This window comes from Gymnoscopelus microlampas, assembly GCF_963454915.1.
Source record: "Gymnoscopelus microlampas genome assembly, chromosome: 11".
Lineage (NCBI taxonomy): Eukaryota > Metazoa > Chordata > Actinopteri > Myctophiformes > Myctophidae > Gymnoscopelus > Gymnoscopelus microlampas.
In genome coordinates this window covers 11,741,781-11,761,780 of record NC_139948.1, presented here as the reverse complement: position 1 = coordinate 11,761,780, position 20,000 = coordinate 11,741,781, and the positions used below count along the sequence as shown (strand labels likewise).

Here is a 20,000-nt window from a genome sequence, read left to right as displayed (position 1 = left end):
CTTTTTTTATGTTCAATGTATTTGTATTTAAGTTCATAAAGTTAACATAAGTATAACTAAATGCATTTGAAATTGAATAAAAATGTTACTTTTCAGGATTCCAATTCAAAAATAGCCCCCAAAAAAACTGGATTCTAATTCAAAAATACCAAAAATAGCAGATCTACAATAGCAGATCAGCTATTTTTGCTACTTTTGTGTGACATAGAATGGCGAAGTACGGCATTAATTCACGAAAAAAAGTGAAAATATGGAGATAAGAGGTTTCTGCCCGACAGTATGCAATGTGGCCCTCTGGAGTGAGTGTGGAAATATAGTGTATATAAACAGGGTATATAAATACACCCTCTCCATCACCAAAGTTGCCCACCCCTGATCTAGTCGCTCGACAAAAATCCCCAAAAAATGATCTAAAACCTAACAACGCATCACGCAACTTGTAGATTAGTTCCTGACACCGTCGTATGACAGAGCACAAATTAGGCATTGGTTTCACCTGTGCGTGTTTCTGGGAGACCTCCTGCAGCTGAGTGGCTGCTTTGGTGGCCTCCTCCTTGGCCGTCTTCAGCTCCTCGTCCTTCTGACCCATTTCCTCGTCCTGTCTGGTCACCTGCAGCAGTGGCTTCACCTGGATGACGGACGCATGGCGCAGCCAATCAGAGTGAAGGCTCACCCGTTGTTAATCATAAAAAGTGTTATCGGTCAGAGTGCCTGTGTGTGTGCGTGTGTGCGTGTGTGCGTGTGTGTGTGTATGCACCTTGGTGAAGAGCCTCCACCACTGCCAGTTCTTCAGTACCAGGTAGCAGGCACAGTTCCTCTGTAGAACCTTCATGGCGGTCAGCTGCTGCTGGCGCTTGCTGAACGCCCTGACCACACACACACACACACACACACACACACACACATAGAGGGACCATCACACATAGGCCAGTGGTTCTCAAACTTTTTCATGTCAAGGACCCCCAAATTGACACGTGTTAGCCCGCGGACCCCCATTTGAAAAGATATGCCAGGGAACCCCATAACAGAAGATTTTTTTTACGGCTCTAGCAGTGAATCTCAACCATTTTAATTTCAAGGACCCCCAGTTTGACATGCATTAGGGCTACGGACCCCCATTTAATGGCATTTCTATCTCTTGGACCCCAGTTTATATCGTAAAATCTATGTTAATTTAACTGTGAGAGTGTACAAATGGAACCAAATGGAGCCGAGAGTCCATTTGGAAATCAACGTGGATGTCATGTTGGGTATGTGCTGTAACAACAAGGAACCCTCGTCTCTATTATTCACCGGGAATGGGACAGTGTGCATGCATGAATGCACGTGTACATACATGCGTGTGTGTGTGTATGGGTGTGTGAGCGTCTTACTTGCGGCCCAGGAAGCCCCTGCCCTGGGCCTGGAAGGCGATGATAACCACGGTTAGCTTCAGGTCTCTCTCCTCCTCCAGCTGGGCCAGAACCCCCGTCCTGAAGAACATCTTACTCTGGCCTATGCGGTACAGGTTAGGATCCAACTCCAGATGCTTCATCTGAGAGAGGAGAGGAGAGGAGAGGAGAGGAGAGGAGAGGAGAGGAGAGGAGAGGAGAGGAGAGGAGATTTTGATTCACGTCTTTGTTGACAAAAATGCATATACATGGACATGCTGTATACTGTATGTGTACAGTATATACAGTACCTATCAAAAGGATACAACACAAAGGCCCCTATTTTTGGCAATGCTAAACCCGTACCCGCTGCCCATTGGCCGTGAATTTCTGCCCATTACCCGTGACATAGGGATAAGGGAGCTGGCACTGTCCCTATATGTTATTTTGCGGCCGCTATACCCGCTATTCACTATGTCGACTCTATTATTTGCGCATGGAGGTGTGGCCGTGGGCGTGCTGTTGCATTATCCACAAAATTGCTATTTTGGCCACAGACGTTTGGAAAAGCAACACAAAGTTTTATTATTGTAACGCCCAAACCACACCTATGCATAATGTAACGGGTAGTGCAGGTGTTTTGCGGGTAAGGCAGGTGTCCCAAAATAGCAACGTTTGCACGGGAATGCCCCTTGCGCACTCCTAAATCCCCATGTGGGTTTAGCCAGTATGGACTAGAATAGGGGCCCAAAGGCTTTTTTTCCCCATTGTGGTCCTTTGAGTGTGTAGAGAAGAGTTGTTCTTACAAAACTCTACAGTATATCAATATATATATATATATATCAATATGCTCTGAGTAGGTAGAGAGGCCGTCTGGTCTGGGAATAGGAAGGTCGCCGGCTCGACCCTCGGCTGTGATGTGTTGCAATTTCCCAGAGCAAGACACTTAAAAATCCTTAACTGCTCTCCCCGTGTGCTCATCATAGCCATCTGAGCAGCCATCTGCTCGGTGAATGTTGAAATGTAATGTCTGTCTTTCCCTATAAGGCTTGTGTGCAGTGTTTTATTTATTTTGATTACTGATATTTGATATTCATTAAAATACTCCTGGATTGTAGCTTTAATCGGATCCATGGATCAGTGATAGTACATTTGGTCCGTTCAGTTTGTCAGAGAGAGCTTCCCTGGACTGGACTTGGAACATGTTTCCACCTACAGTATATGTTTGACCCATTAAGACCGGGAACGCATCTGGGTCATTTTAGTTTTCTTTGGCTATTCAAAAATAGCAGATAGCTTGTAGATCTGCAATTTTTGAAAAATCTTGAACATTTGTGCAAATATTTGAATACATATATTCGTTGAAAAAAATATTTTTTAACTCAAATCTTTGCATCAGGGGGTCCCTGGAACAACATATTTTGAGATGGGGGGTCCGCAGGCAAATACACATAATTTTTAGGGTCCTTGACCCTAAAAATTATTTGTGGTGATCAAAAGTTTGATCACCACTGATAAAGCAACTTCAGAAAACTGTTAGGATTTAGAAGACATTCGTAGAATCGGCCTCAGGTCTTGTGTTAAACCTGGCTCAAGTGTAACATCAATCCCAGACTGCTTGGTCTGTGTGTGTCCTCATCTGTCAGGTTGCCAGGTTGGCAGGGTTGCAAGGTTGGCAGGGTTGGCAGCAGTGTTTGTGAGGATGTCATCTTGTCTCTCTCTCTAAGCCTCATTGTCTCAGTACTTGCACAACTGTGCCTTGTCTGCAAATGTGTCTGTGTATTGTGTAACTGCGTTCCTTAACCTCTGTTCTCATTTTGTATACTTTGCTTTCATCGGCTTTTGATCGCTTGTGGTTTCTGTTTGTAATGGCTAATTACGTATCTGGCCCAGGGACAGCGGTGGAAAATGAGCCATTTAGCAAACACTGGCACGTTTACAGTGATGACAATGACAGTCAATGTGCACTGTTCCTGTAAACATGAATAAACAGCTAAAACGAAATGGTATAATAAAGGAACGATAAATCGGCTGGACAGCGTCCCGTGAATGTGGTCGTCATCTGTTTGACCAGCTGAGGGTCGTTCAGGACGCACAGAGGACAGGGTGTGATCGCCGGCAGTGATGGAAGAAGTACTCAATTTGTTTACTTTTAAGTAAAAGTATCATTTTGGTATCAGTTTGGTAAGTTCGGTATTCAAAACTTACTTGAGTAAAAGTACAAAAGTACTGGCATCAAAATGTACTTAAAGTACCAAAAGTAAAAGTACTCATCATGCAGAAGGTCCCATTTCACAATTTGTAACACAATGTATAAGAATCCTTTGAAAATAGCAGAAGCGACGCGTTGTGAGCTTGAAGATCGGCTATTTTTAGCTATTTTTTTTTGCTATTTTTAGGTCTGCAGTGGTATTGTAATAATAATCAAAATCTACAAAGTAACTACTAACTAACTAACGTTTTCAAATAATTATCGTGGAGTAAAAGAACAATATTTTCCTTTGAGATGTAGTGGAGTCTAAAGTATTGAAAATTGGAAATACTCCAGTAAAATAACAATACCTCAAAATTGTACTTCAGTGCTTGAGCACATGTACTTAGTTATTTTACATCACAGAGCTGTGGAGCTGCTTCCAAACACATCCAGTCCATCCAACTCACCATGAGAGAGCAGGCCTGCTTGCCATCCATGAAGCCCTTGGGGATGGCGCTGGCGGCCAGGATCTCGTACCTGCACCCGGGACAACGACAAGAAGCTGTTTGATCTGTTAACATCCATCACGCCAAGGGGTTGCTTGGCAAAAAGAACAGATTTACAAGCTAACAAAGCGCTGCATCAAGACGCCTTGTTAGTTTGCAGATCTGTCCTTTTCGGCAAGCAAAACCGATGCACTATTGATTAATTAGGCTTCGCACGCACACGCACGCACACTCTCTCTCTCTCTCTCTCTCTCTCTCTCTCTCTCTCTCTCTCTCTCTCTCTCTCTCTCTCTCTCTCTCTCTCTCTCTCTCTCTCTCTCTCTCTCTCTCTCTCTCTCTCTCTCTCTCTCTCTCTCTCTCTCTCTCTCTCTCTCTCTCTCTCTCTCTCTCTCTCTCTCTCTCTCTCTCTCTCTCTCTCTCTCTCTCTCTCTCACACACACACACACACACACTCTCTCACACACACACACACACACACACACACACACACACACACACACACACACAGCTCCCTGACCTCTGTCTGAACTCCTGGAAGACGATGCGGTTGGGGAAACCCTGTCTGCAGATCCGGATGCCCTCCAGCACGCCGTTACATCTGAGCTGGTCCAGGACCAGGTAGGCGTCCATCTTGCCTGCCTGTAAGCAGCAAGAGCATGGATATAGGTGTATGATATACAACCCAACAACGTGAACTGAATGCACAGAAACTAAAACTGGTTCTATAAGAACCAGGTTTTTTTTTTTGGCTCCATTCGGGTCCCACTGAGAATCAAGTTCAAGACCATGTCTTTCTACTTGAAAACATCTCATGACGTAGGTATATTTAATGCGTTTAACGTATTAGATCACTTTGAAATCACATGGAACGCAACTCTAGATAAAACAAAAACTAATAATAAGACCATGACTACGTCAAAAGTAACCAACAAACTATACTATAAGAAATGGTCAAACATTTTCAAATATTACCTACTGTAACAAAGAGGCAAACATTGTGAAAACAACCTCTAGTTTGGCTATTTTCACAATATTTATCTGTGGAACCGAGTCAAACTAAATGTAATGCCTCAACTCCTACAATTCCAAGCTTGTCAGGGTGGGGGGTCCCCACTTCAAATATGATTATTTTGGGGGGTCGCGGCCTGAACATTTTGGGAACCCTTACTCTAGCTGACAGTGCCATAATTTGAATCTTTCTATACTGTACATCCCTCTCACCCTTTTCTCGTGGTTGGGGATGATGCACCGGACAAAGTTGGGCTGGGTGTTGTGCAGGGTGGTCATCAGCTTGCCCAGGGACTCCTTGTAGAGCTGCCCCACTGTGCGGAACATGCCCTTCTTGGATCTGGTGGAGCTCTCCTTCATCTTGGTTAAGGTGTCCAGACCCACCACATGGTCCACTAGAACACATGGATGCATCTGTCAGCTTGTGCATAGTAATATCACTCTGAGAGTGTAGAAATGTGACCAAATGGACCCGGAAGGACCAGTGTTGCACGATGATGCAATGTAAAACTCGAGTCACTTCCTGACTAGACTGCCCTAGCGTGTCTGATATCATGTCTAGGCGGGCGGGTTCAAAATCTTCGGAGAAAAATTCCGCCGGATTCCATTGGTTCACCAATCTGTCCGTCAGGCCCCGCCCCGCCCCGCGCCCCTCCTCCTCCCCAATGTGTAGCATTGAGAGCCCTGACGTCATAATATTTGGAGCGCGAAAAAAATAAGAGCCTGGGACTGACGGACAGATCGGTGAACCAATGGGATCTCGCAGATTTTTTCTCCAGAGATTTTGAACCCGCCCCTCTATGCCAGATATCAGACACGCTAGGACAGCCTACTTCCTGACTTGCCTATGTAATTGAAATACGAGTCAAATAGGAGGCTATGGCCAGACTGATAAGCGAAGTGAGAAAAAAAGAAATCAGCCGAACGTAGTGAATCAGGCTGGATCCCAGGCTGGGCAGTCTTACACGCTTCCCAGCTGTCAAATTGTGATACGTTGTGACCTTTACTTTATAATTTTTATCCCACGATTTTGTAGCCCTTTTTTTTCACCCGGTGCCAATTTGCTAAGTGATCCTGGGCACTACACTCCCCTCACCAGCCTAGGGAGGCCAGGGCCGAGCTCATGCCTCCTTCAATGCATGAGAGCCAACTGACCTTCTTATCACCTGACAGGGGGGAGTTTCCCTGGTTGGACGTAGCGCGTGGAAGGAACACGTTATTCCAACCAGTTCTTTTCCCCTCCATCAGGCGCCCCGGCTGACCAGGGGGAGGCAGTATAGTGACCAGGATTACTACATGTTTTTGTGAGGGTAACTACCCTAGGAGACACGGGGAGAACATGCAAACTCCACACAGTGGGCCCTTTCGCCAACCCCACCTAGGGTATGGGCGTTGTCACCTTATAGGGTAGGGTTTAAGTCGTTAAGGAGTGTGCATGGAGGTATGTAGACTGACCATCCTTCCACAGGTCCTGGATGAAGGTGCTGGAGGAGTTGCTGAGCAGAGCGGTCACGTTGTCGTTCAGAGGGTCCATGTTCTTGGTCAGCCAGTCGGCTGCGTTGTAGTCCACCTTCGGGAACAAAGGAGACTCACTCAGCAGCTACACGATAACATCAGTGATTCTCAACCAGTGGTCCTTGAGGGGGTTCCAGGGGGTCCCCAGCAAAAGGTGTTAATACATTTTCACCCTTTTATCCATGTAGTATACGTTGGCTATTCAAAAATAGCAGATGTACAAGCTCACAGCGCGTCACTTCGCGCCACGCTGCGAGCTTGTACATCTGCTATTTTTGAGGAATTTTGACGAATTTATGATTTTTACCAGCTTGCAAAGCACGCTGGTCTAAGAAGAGACTGGGTCTAGTAAACACTTTCTAGACACTTTCTGAAAATATGTTGTAGCAGGGACCCCATACAAGATGTGTTTTTTTTTTCACGTTTTCAAGATTTGTTTTGAAAATAGCAGATCTACAAGCTCACATCGCGTCGCGATGTGAGCTTGTAGATCGGCTATTTTCAAATATCCAATGTATATAGGTTTAAAAGTGCTCATGTAGCCTATATATACACAGTATAGTCACTTCTTTTGGGCTTGTTTTCATAGACATGGTTTCTTAACTCTCTCTATGTGGTGTGGTGTTGTTCCTCACCGCTCCGGCGTAGTGCAGCACGGCGAAGATGAGCTTGAGCTGCTTGTGCTTGTTGAACTTGACGTGGCCAGTGTGTGTGTTCACCAGCTTCTCCACAAAGGACTGGTCAGTGGCCTTGGGGAACCAGCACTCCTCGTCCAGCAGGGCCAAGATGCCGGGAGGGTCTTTCTGTAAGAGAGAGCAAAAGGGTCAATTGTAATTCCAATAGGCTCTGTGCACAGCAGCCATATTGTAAATAAATTGGGCCTATCTTCCTTACTTCCTTCACATGTGTTACCATCTAAGCCCGATCCGAGGTTCGTCCAGACAGCACTGGCCTAGTCACTCTGCACACACGTCATGCAAAGTCCGGCAACTCTGGCCTCTCCTCTCCCCTCCTCTCCTCCCTCCCTCCCTGCTTTGCTTTGCGGCCCTAACCTCTAGTCCCAACCTCCGTCATGTGATAAAGAGGTCAGACTTCCTGTATCTGGTTGCTATGGCAACCTGCCAGATCAGGCTGAGGGTCTGATAGGCAAATGGGAGAATCAATCAAGCCGAGAGTCTGATCACTGATCGAGGTGGGGTAAGGAGCCTAAGACATAGCCATAGCTCTGATCAACAGTCTGTGGCGGGTCTTGGAGGCATGTGGAGTGATCCTGTGCTTGCGAATCCCGGACGAACTTTCGAGGCTTTCATCAATTATATAGTAGTAGTAAGATGAAGGCTCTGTTCCATTCTGTTCAAACGGATTCACGTACTGATATTGTGCATGTTGTCTCATAGTAAGGCGGGAAATTGATACGATAGTGCACTTGGTGATACAAGCGCGAAATTTGGCACAGGTGACCATCATATGACCCTAATTGATAATCAACCTCTGGCCACGCAGAATTCAAGATGGCCACCACAAGTTTTCAAAATGGCTGCAACTGGGGCAATGTTTTGGACTATATCACTTTGCTGGGGCTTATTTTAATATATGAGAATATGTTCTGGAGGTATTTCTACCAAGTACGATAAAAAATAACATTAGGTTCCAATATGGCGGCATGTTTTCCAATATGGCTGCCGATAAATTGCAGAAATGTGCATCTGCTTATGGTTTATCCACATGAGCTTGTAGTACTGTACATGTATTTGTATTAATTACCATACACAGAATCCATTTATGGAACATTTGAAAGTGATGTATTAGCTTGGTAAAGCTTAGTGCTTACTTTTTGTTTTGTTATCAAGTCATTATAAACACATTCTCATTTACAATGGTGGCTGGGCAAGTGACAGGCCAGTGTACTAGCAACTGCAACCACAGAGGGGTGTGCAGATAAGTCCAAACTTTTTTACATCCACATCGTGTCAGCTTCTGGCATAATTTGGCAAACAGGACTGCACAAGAGTGACTGTGGCCCCATATATGTCCTGCTTGGAATGCACTTCACTTGCATTCACTTCCTTGTAGGAACTACTTCTATGAAGTTCCATCGTACATGAGTACTATGAACTTCTCAATGACTTGCATATGTTTATAATGTATTGCAACAGGTGTTGAACCTAATTTGGAGAAGCCGTCTGCCATGCTGACCTTTTTCCCTTTCCATGGAAGGATGAAACTGTGTGGCATGCATCCCCTGAATGCATGAAAGAAGCAAAGACCTGATGACTTTGATTCAATAGCTGATGCAATTTCATGAACGGGGATCCATCTGAGATCCTTCCCTCCTTCCAAATGCAATCCACAGCTATTCAAGCCAAGTCTTTGAACAAGTGAAACTGCTATATCAACAATGTCAGTATCTGAGGCAGAGCTGCAGAGTATAGCATCTGACACATCATGATTCGCAGCTCAGATACTGATGTTGTTGTCATAGCAGTTGCACTTGTTCATATTAAGTAAGTCTGAGACTTATTGTCAGTATCAGCTGAGAACGCAGGGGTCTTATAGACCCCCTGGTATTGCTGAGGTGGAGCACCACACTCACCGTACCTACTCATACACTGATCCTGATCGAACCCATGACCATGTGATCCGAAGGTGAAAGCTCTACCGACTGAGCTACCCAGACACAAAGGCTTGGCTTGAAAAAGCTGTCGAAGGACCTCAGATGGATCCCCCTTCATGAAAATGCATCAGCTATTGGATCAAAGTCATCAGGTCTTTGCTTCTTTCATGCGTTCAGCAGATGCCATACAGCTTTGTCCTTCCACGGAAAGAGAAAAAGGTCAGCACCTGTTTGAGAAAATATCCCTATATATATATATCCCTATATATATATATATATATATATATATATATATATATATATATATATATATATATAACCTACAGTAAGGTGTCAAAGTGTTGAGACACAAAGGTGAAGCCACATAAGTTGGCAAGGTTATTTTGTTTATTTTGTCTTTGCATTTAAGGTTAACTGTTTTTTGTTTGCACTTAGGATTCTCTTGGTAAACAGAAACCTGTTTGACTGCTTAAGGCAGAAGAAGTGTATAAGGTTCTTTATAAAATGTATTTGTATTGTACACATGATTTAAAGGTTGTACAAAGGTTTGTTTATTGTACAGATTAATTTGAAAGAGAAAAGGTTACTGCTTGAAGCAGAGTGTTCTTGATTTTCAAAAGGAAATGTCAAATATTTGACTTAAAGCGTTTAAGGTAAAGAAATCTAAAATGTAAGATTTGGTGGGAGTGTAACTGCCAGAGTATTCATTTTATTTCTTATTTTTGTTCTTTATTTAATATAATTAATTATACCCATTATCCATGCCCATTTGTTGAGTCACTTTATTTAATTAGAAGTAGTATTCTGGCAGTTACACTGTGTATGGTAATTAATACAAATACATGTGCTACAAGCTCATGTGAATGTACATTTATGCAATTTATCGGCCGTCATATTGGAAAATGTGCCGCCATATTGGAACCTAATATTATTTGTTTTATCTTACTTGGTAGAAATACCTTCAGAACATATTCTCCTATATCAAAATAAGGGGGAAATCAAAGATTTACAGCCCCAGCAAAGTGATATAGTCCAAAAGGTTGGCCCAGTTGCAGCCATTTTGAAAACTGGTGGTGGCCATCTTGAAATCTTAGGATTTTTGCGTGGCCAGAGGTTGATTATCAATTAGGGTCATATGAAGTACATGTGTGCCAAATTTCTCGCTTGTATCACCAAGTGCACTATCGTGTATTGAAAACGGCAATTTCCCGCCGTACTATCACTGGAAACACTGGAATATAGACAGTGGGTCTCAAAAAAGTGGTCCAGGGACCCTCATGGTTCTTTGAGGGGGTTCCAAATGGCCCCTTACGGGTGTGTAACTCTAAGAGTGTACAAATGGAACCAAATGTCCATGTGGTTCCATTTGTACACTCTCAGAGTTATGGAACTCCTTGAAATTAAAATGTTTGAGAACCACTGTGCTACACTAAATGGAACATAGCCTTCATTAGTATCACTGGTGATAACACCTGTGAACGAAGTAAAGAAGAGGCCCAATTTCTTTACAATATGGCTGCTGTTTATAGAGCCTATTCAATTCTATGGGCAGAGAACGCCCTTGCAAACGAGATGCTGCATCTCAAGGGGCTTATCCGCTAATTCAAATTTCAAATTAAATTAATATATACGATTATTGTGCCAGATGGAAGATAGATTTCATATGCCCCCAAAATACTGCTGTAATACTACTACATATTAAATGAATTGATAAAGACAAAAACTAAGGACATTTTCTTTTAGTTTGTTTTAGTACATTTTGTAATAGTCTCGCATGGTCAGACTGTTGCCTCCCACAATTTTCAAATGCTTCCGGTCATACAGTACAAAAAATTAATCGAAGCATATATAGCTTGCTGCTTATTAGAAATGGAAATTCTAAAATAAAGTGTAACGATATTTTAAAATATATTTTCGTGAACAGACAAGACGAACAGATGCCAGCTTCCTGTATCCGATTTCGGGAGGTGTAGTTCCAGACATTCGGAGATTGTGGAATCGTTGGTTGGCTACTCAAGACTAGTTTTGTAAACATACAATTCCATTTCAGTCAGTTATTTTTTTTTCTTTTTTTGTAAAGCCTTGTGTTTATTTCAGTTAACTAAAATGATTGTTTCACATTTAGCGTTTGTTGTTTGGTTATAGATTGAGTGCGCTATACAGTACTAACCTTGCTCTCGATGAGTTCGATGCAGGGCTCCAGGTCGAGGCCAAAGTCGATGAAGTTCCACTCGATGCCCTCCCTCTTGTACTCCTCCTGCTCCAGGATGAACATGGTGTGGTTGAACAGCTGCTGCAGGCGCTCGTTGGTGTAATTGATGCACAGCTGCTCAAACGAGTTGTCCTGCGCGGAGGAGAAGCGGCGCGTCATTATAATTCAGGGCAGTGATGGAACATGTTTGTGGAGCATGTTTTGCTTTAAGTGAAAGTATCGATACTGCAATGTAGAAATACTGTTGTTACAAGCAAAATGGGCATCAAAATATACTTAAAGTAACAAAGGTAAAAGTAATCATTGTGCAGAAGGTCACATTTCACAAGTTCAAAATGTATACACATCTTTTGAAAATATCAGATCTACAAGCTCACAATGCGTCGCATCGCGACACATTGTGAGCTTGTAGATCGGCTATTTTCAAATAGCTAAAAAATGTAAAGGGCTGAAGAGGTTAATGTATGTTTTGTGATAATAATCTAAATCTGCAAAGTAACTAGTAACTATAAAGCTGTCAAATAATTGTAGTGGAGTAAAAAGTACAATATTTGCCTCTGAGATGTAGTGGAGTAGAAGTAAAAGTAATACTCCAGTAAAGTAAGTACCTCAAAATTGTACTTAAGTACACTGCCCTGCCAAGGCAAAGTGCAGTAACTACGAAAAAAAAAAAGAAAACACTGAAAAATGTTCAGTAAAATTAAAAGTGATTCAACTGGTCAGCCAAATGAGATATTGGCATATAAGTGATATTACACTAATTGTACATCTGTTCTTGAGGTAATTGTTTATCCCCCAAAATCACAAAGGCTAATTTGACCTTTGGGATACACAAAGTCGGTGTGTCCAAAAACATAGTTACTGCACTTTGGCATGGCAGGGCAGTACAGTACTTAGTACTTAGTTACTTTACACCACTGTATCCAGGGTTCCAGTTGTTAAACAAAAAGAAGGGTCGGGGGCATTTTCTTAACCACAGTCCTGTATACTTCTTCGTATGACAATTAGTGAAAATAGACGCTCTACAAGCTCACGACGATGTTTTACAAATGTCGAAAAATGTAGAAAATCTGCCCAAAATAGGGACACCAGGGTTAAATGTGGTTATAAACATCAATCATTTCAGAGTCTACATTTCCCAAAAGGATAAAAAAATAACGACCAGAGAGGAGGGATATTATTAAAAGCGGCGGCACATTGGGCATCCTCCAACACCCCCCCCCCCCCCCCAGCAAATCCCTGATCATATCAAAAGCATTTCAAGTGGAGTAAATAGCTTAATCTTTCCAGGGTCACTGGATAAATAGCTGAGCAGGGTCGATGGATACAAGTGAAGCCAAAATCTGGGACGTGGAAAATGCACTGCTTCTTGATGAGTGTCATGTAGGGTATGTGTGTAGCTGTGTAGTTGTTAGTTGCAGCTGTTACTGCATCGGAGAGCACAAACCAAACAACATGCGATGTGGGTGAGCGACTGATACAAAATGTATTAATTAGAGCATTTAATACAATGGAAATAAGAGAAAAAAACGTGACATACAATTGCATAACAATGCCTTGCCAGATTCGAGACACGATTATAATGGGCTTTTGGGTTAGTCTGATGGCTCGGGACTATAACACACTGGCTGCCAAGAAAGAACAACTTATGACGACTTTCTTTTTTGGTGAGAAAAACGTTTAGAACCCAAGATATCGTGATCCGAAGATTTGCTGCTCCATTCACTTCTTGGTTAACTTATTACTTAAAAAGGCTGTATCTCGGCTCCTGTGCACTTTTTTTTTGTACAATGTATTTTTGGCCCAGACATGTTATTTTCAAAGGCAGACAATTAATGTCAACGAGGCTGCGACGACCTCGTTGACATTTGTGACACCACAAAGTGCAACCCTCAGTGATTAGCACCCATCAGGGGATCGATTATACTGGAGATAAATATTCTGTGACTACTTGAAAAATAAAATTTAAAAATCGCTGGCAGTGGGTGCACGCAGCCAGAAATAAATCTGGCAGTAAGAGAGTTTATAAAGTATTCAATCAAACAATCAATTGTAAATGCAATCAATTGTAAATAATGGCTTGGTGTTATGACTGACATAATATGACAGACTTTCTGAAAGCAGCAGGTTTTTAAGGCCTCACCTCGAAGATCTCAAAGCCGGCGATATCCAGGATGCCCAGGAAGGAGGAGGACTGCTTCTTGCTCTTGTCGAGGGTCTTGTTCACCCTCAGCAGAATCCAACGGAACAGTCGCTCGTACATGGCCTTGGCCAGAGCCTCCACGGCCGAATCAGCCTGGAGGGAGAGATCGGGGGAGAGGTCGGAGGGGTCATACCAATACACCTGGCTAGAAACGTGTGACCAACAAAACCATTATGTTCCTGTGGTACTAGCATACGCTCTGTGTCGTGTTTCACTATAGCTATATAGTTTTTAGGCACGAGTAAAAGTTATAATATTCTCAACTCTTCCGGGTACATTAATGTAAAAGTGCTGATTTGTTACACACCCTGTGTAGCCCTGATTGAAATCTGCAATTAGAATAATTAGCCTTTTTCTAAAAAGGTAGTCCCCACTCCAGAGAGTTCTGACTTGTACAACTCTGTGCTTACACACAATTCATTCTTTGTTTATACCTTATTCAATTTATCTTTTTTCTTACCGTACTTGATATTTGTCTATCCTGTTACTTAATCATTTTCTTGACTGGAGATACTCTGTTTATTTGCTTCAGTAATGACTGTATTACTTGTGAGTACGTAAAAAAACAAAAATGAATAAACATGTTTAAAAAATAATAATAATAATTCTTTGCCGATTCTACTAATGCCTTCTAAACCAGTAATTCTCACACTTCTTCTTGCCAAGGACCCCCATATTGATATGTATTTGGCCGCGGAAGCCCCCATCTGAAAATGTTTTATGCCAGGGACCCTCTCAGAAAATAATATTTGTGTTAAAAAAGAATATTCAAGATTTTCAAAAAACATATTTTTGAGAACCACTTCTCTAAACCACTGTTCTAAATCCAAGAGTTGTCTGAAAAACGCATGTTACCATACTCTATTATGTAGCTAAAATCTAAAATGACACAGATGCTTTGCCGGTTTTAATGGGTTAAAACTGTGACTGTGAGACCAACTGTACCTGCTGCTTGGTCTGAGCCTTCTGCACCACCTCTCGGCCCACTTTGATGCGAGGGGTGAGGATGGCCCGGGTGAAATCCACCACGTTTATGCCCTGCAGGTGACAAACCTTCTGGGCCGCTGGAGAGACAAGAGATCCAACATAGATTGGAGAACCAAACATTCATGTTGAATGATACCCTACCTACACGGTGTCTATCAATGAGCATACAAACATTTGATATTATTGAAAGCTGCAGAAGCTATTGGAAAAGTAGGCCTAGGAGGTTCAGAAGTGGTAATTGATTGAAATAATGGATATCTCAAATTTAAGTAGTCTACATTTTGCTGAGACAAATGTGCAAACTAAGACACAGCACAGTCACCCGTATTGACTGTTAGTTATGTTGTGTGGTGTATGGTTGGTTAACTTAGTTGTGCTGTTAGCATTATGATATGTTGTTATGTTATCTGTATTGAGTGTTAGTTATGCTATTGTGGTGTATAGTTGTTGTATATCTGTGCTATATTAGCATCTTGACATGTTGTATGTTACCTGTATTGTCAGGCAAGGTGGCTTGTTCACTGTTCCTTTCCATTACAAACCTAATGTTACCCAACTGCAGCACAGTGGAGACCACCTTAAACATCCCTACAATACAGGGGTTTTGTACCAAAGAAAGAAAGAAAGAAAGAAAGACAGAATTAGATAAGCAATTATTTCAGCTAATCACAATTACCTTTGCATACTTGTTTGAATCATTTCCATTCATCTGTATACAAACTGGATGAAATGAACAGAAATGTCATATTTCCATCATTATTTCCATGTCGTTCTCCACACTCTTTTAACCACCTTCAACCTGGTGCCCCTTTTTTTTTGCACATTTAGGGCAATGCTGAAAAATGTAAGGGAAAATATCCGATCTACAAGCTCACAGTGCATTGCAGTGCGTTGTGTGCCTGTAGTAGATCATCTATTTTCCCTGATTTTGATTTTTTAGTAAAGTAAATAAAGAAGTATATGGCCTGTTTTGGCAATAGTACATTATTTATTTTAATTATTGGTACCGGTCATTGTTATTTGCCAATTCTGCCCTAAGCAATTTTAGTTTAGAAAGCCTAAAAGGCAAAGAGAAATGTTGCTTTTATTTATGTTTCAACGTTCAATACCAAAAAACACAATTAAATCATTAGCCACAATTATTTGTAAGACAATTAATTGTCAACTAAAATGTTGTGATAGTACTAGTGAACCCTAGTGTTGGATTCTCTAAGTCAGTGGTTCACAGAGTTGATTCCAGGGACTCTCAGGGTTCCTTTTGTAGGGGTCTAAATTGACCCTTACAAGTCTGTAACTCTGACAGTGTACAAATGGAACCAAATGCACGTCAGAGTTAAAGGAGAATTCCCCCCTACGTTTTTCGTACCTTTTTTACGATGTTATGATATCCTAGGATGAATGGTACAGTAGAAAAATGTCATAACTCCATCCCGGGTCCACCGCAGCTAAAAACCCGCGCCTATGGGACTTGCTCTAAATCGCGTATTCTAATAGCTTTTTTTTTGTTCGTTTTTTGGTGAGATCTGATATGTTCATAGTGAGAGAACACTATGCAACGTGATTGTCTTGAATGAGCTCCACCGGAAGTCTCGCTTTAGTGAAAAACAAAAAACAAAAAGCTATTAACACATCGGGTGCCGAACATGGTCTGAATCGTGAGTTTTGTCTTTTTTTTTCTTTTTTTCGTTTTTCTAGAGCAGCTCTGGGAGCACCCATTGTAATCCTGCGAAGGAAGTGCCAGATCGCTCACCGGAAACAGATTTTTTTTCCCCATCCGCTTCCTGTCTATTTCCTACTTGGAAACTCCTATATCTCCGAATCTGTTTCCTGTGGGGAAAACCGGTCATGCCCGATGCGCGATCCCCCCCCCCGTTGTAACTCGAAAGGGAAATGTTATGGTTCCAGGCTGTAGCCAGGCTCATGGCACAACATGAATCGATGCTTTTTTTTGCGTGGATTTGCTTGTAACGCACGCGGAAGCTTTAAACAGCAAAGCGCAGTCAATGGGGAGAATGCTGGCACCCTGGGTAAGTTGTTATGAAAAAATGCTGGCACCCGATGTGTTAAATACGCAATTTAAGTCCCATAGGCGCGTGTTTTTAGCTGTGGCGGACCCGGGATGGAGTCATGAAATGTTTCTACTGTACCATTCATCCTAGGATATCATAACATCATAGAAAAGGTACGAAAAACATCGGGTGAAATTCTCCTTTAAAGGGAGACCTTGAAATGTGAAAGTTAGAGAACCCTTGCTCTGAGTCATTGGTTTCAGTGAGTTGGATGAAGGTGTCGTCTTCTTAGCAGTGAACCTACCTAGTCTCTCTTCCTCAGTGAAGCCCATGATCTCCATGGCCTCCAGCGTCTCAACAAACATCTCGTCGTCCTCTTGGCCTGGGAGCTCCACGTGGCCGTCAATCAGGAAACGATAGCTGCCGAAATCCTCCAGGAGCAGCTCCTCTACGCGCACGCACGCACGCACGCACGCACGCACACACACACGCACACGCACACGCACACGCACACACACACACACACACACACACACGGTACTCACATTTTTTACCTAAGTAAAAGTATCAATACTGCAATGCAGAAATACTCTGTTGCAAGCACACGTCCGGTATTCAGAATTTACTTGAGTAAAAGTACAAAAGTATTGGCATCGAAATGCACTTAAAGTACCAAAAGTAAAAGTACTCATTATGCAGAAATCTTCCATTTCATGTTTTCAAAATGTATACAATCTTTTGAAAATAGCAGATCTACAAGCTCACAATGCGCCGCGAAAAATACCTCAACATTGTAATTAAGTAGAGTAGGAACGTTTGCTCACCACGCATCTTGTCTTTGGCTCCTGCCACCATGTAGTAGAAGATATGGAAGGATCTCTCGATCTTGGCCTGGCGAATACAGCGAGATTTCTCCAGCAGGTCTGGTCCGGTCAGGAGATGGTTAAAGACAAACCTCTCGTCTCAAATGTATGGGTTCTTTCTATGATCCTTCTCTGTGTTTAGCCTCAAGTTAACAAGCCCCAGGCTAAGTTTTACGTCCAGAAAGTGGTAATTGCAACGATGTCCGAACAACAACAAAGATGATGGTGCACCCAATCCGTTGTGCCGTCTGCTTTGTTTTTGTAGCATTCCTAAGCCAATCATTTGACGACCGGGTGTATTTCCGGTAGGAGACACAAAGAATCTACTTTGTGGCTCCTACCGGATACATTAGCCGGTAGGAGACGGGAATCAAATTATTAGCTTAGGAATGCGACAAAAAGAAAAAGAAAACCATGAATATAAGGCTTCATGGGGTGTGCAATTGAAAAGTGAACTACTACTTTAACATAGCCTCACGCTAAAAAATAGAGGGAAGGTCAGAAACTGTTACCTTTACTGGAACAATGTATTAAGCAATTTTACAGGTTGCATGTGTTAAAGCACAGGGAATCATTCACTATCTGCTAGTGCACAACCCTTTGTGAATAATGGCGAGAATGCATTTCCAGCCTATGTTAACCTCTTCTGCCAAGTCAAGACTGGTGCCAAATTCTCCTTCTTTCCTTTCCTTTTTGCTTTGTTTTCTGAGTTAACATTACCCCAGCACACAGCGATTCAACAGCCTGACAAAGTGGATACTAACAATTAGACCTTCATATGACAAGTAATGAAAGTATAAGATGGTCAAAATCGTGCCGTGTGCAAGCAACACACAAGCTATTCTCAAGCACTGTGTTTTCAGCTACACTGAAAAAGGTTAACCTGTGCTCTGACCACAATTCTAATGAGCACATACATAGTAACTATAGTTGTGGTCTTTTCTACCGTTAACCTTGCTCCAGACCAGGGCCAGCATGTCCAGGGCTAAACAAGGTGCGAGCCCAGTTGTAGAATATTGAAAATGAGTTAACATGAATGAATATTTCCATGGACTATCTCTCTTACCCATTCTAAGTAGCTAAATGTTTGTTTTCTCTCTCTCTCTCTCTTATATTTTGTGAGGACAGAACAGTACACTGTTTCATCTCAGAGGATACAGGTGTCGATGTTGGCTCCGACAATGAATCCTGTCACGTCAAAGTTGAGCTTGATGAACTTGCCCTGTGGACAGACCATTACGTTGTAAACGAATGCTAAATAGCATAGCAAATGAATGTCATGAATTTCAATTGTTTTGGTGACAAAGGCCCCCAAAATGTACAGGCTCAAAGTGACTTACAAATCGAGAGGAATTGTCATTCTTTATGGTTTTGGCATTTCCAAAGGCCTCCAGGATGGGGTTGGCTTGCAGCAACTGCTTCTCTAGCTCCCCCTATACGGTATAAGACATTACAGGTCAGCAACCTGTCTGTCTGTCTATGTATATATCTATATAAAGTATATCTATTCACTAGGCCTGACCTCGATTAGTCAAATAGTCGACAAATCGATCGAGGGAGTCTTGTTTCGAATGCCAATCTCTCAGTTCCTTTTTTTTTTGTTGGATGATTCGACTGAGAGATTGGCCTATTTTGTTGTTTAGTTTGCCAAAAAATTTATATATACTGTATGTATCATGATTTATTGGGAGAAACCAAGCAAGTATGTGTTAAATCAGACAAAGCACGCCCCACAGCCCAAATGGAATGATCCTCTACTGCATAACCTTTTTTTTTTTTTTTTTTGCATGATTCAACTGAGAGATTGGCAGTCGAATCAGACTGATTCGACTGCCAATCTCTCAGTCAAAAAATATCGACAGTCGACTATAGGCAACATTTGGCCAATCAGATTCGACTATATAAATTCTTAGTCGGGGACAGGCCTACTATCCACTAATCATCCTTTCATCTATCTTGTTCAGCACACAATAATCAATAGACTGTAAAGAGAGATACACACAAGCACACAAACAGACAGCATATGAGCACAGAGAAGTAAACACATGCACACAGAGGCACTTGAATCAATATGTTTCAAGCTCAGTCATGCTCTAGTAATAACAGTGAGTCTGAAAATGCTGAATTTGTACACAAAATGCATGCAATATAGGAGTGATTGACGTAATAGTGTTGCAGTAATGTTGCTTTATTGTTTGGCGTCTTATTACATGCTAGTCATGCCACACAGTGAAACATTCTCAGTGTTAACCAAATGGACCTGCGCGTGGATACGGGTCCATTTGGGTAAATTACTTCTGGATATACTCACATAGTCCAGACCTCCTCCCTGCTACAGTTGAGGGAGAGCACCATAGACTAGGGATTAGTAATCAATTGATATTTCTAGACTGACCTAGTGTTTAAATTAAAAAAACATATAAAATATATATGGTTGTTTTTTAACATCAGTGCATGGTGTATTGTACATGTTCCATGTTTGTTATGGTCTTTGTGTTTTCCTGTGGTTCATTGTGCAA

The 20,000-nt window shown here is 42.1% G+C and overlaps 1 protein-coding gene across 2 annotated transcripts in view; it reads right to left on the bottom strand.

Moving 5' to 3' along the window:
• The window catches only part of LOC311056017 (uncharacterized protein), a 58,643-nt gene that overhangs the window by 30,164 nt on the left and 8,479 nt on the right, over window positions 1–20,000 (bottom strand). For both annotated transcript variants that reach the window (XM_084072356.1, XM_084072357.1), the window contains exons 8-23: window positions 18,822–18,914; window positions 18,640–18,703; window positions 17,443–17,541; window positions 16,923–17,066; window positions 15,102–15,197; window positions 14,568–14,686; window positions 13,563–13,715; window positions 11,378–11,551; window positions 7,229–7,396; window positions 6,534–6,648; window positions 5,292–5,473; window positions 4,588–4,709; window positions 4,032–4,101; window positions 1,374–1,534; window positions 758–866; window positions 497–628 (exon numbers count right to left, since the gene is read on the bottom strand). In XM_084072356.1, coding sequence (XP_083928482.1) covers window positions 497–628; window positions 758–866; window positions 1,374–1,534; window positions 4,032–4,101; window positions 4,588–4,709; window positions 5,292–5,473; window positions 6,534–6,648; window positions 7,229–7,396; window positions 11,378–11,551; window positions 13,563–13,715; window positions 14,568–14,686; window positions 15,102–15,197; window positions 16,923–17,066; window positions 17,443–17,541; window positions 18,640–18,703; window positions 18,822–18,914 — 2,001 coding nt within the window. The remainder of the gene's footprint in view (window positions 1–496; window positions 629–757; window positions 867–1,373; window positions 1,535–4,031; window positions 4,102–4,587; window positions 4,710–5,291; window positions 5,474–6,533; window positions 6,649–7,228; window positions 7,397–11,377; window positions 11,552–13,562; window positions 13,716–14,567; window positions 14,687–15,101; window positions 15,198–16,922; window positions 17,067–17,442; window positions 17,542–18,639; window positions 18,704–18,821; window positions 18,915–20,000) is intronic.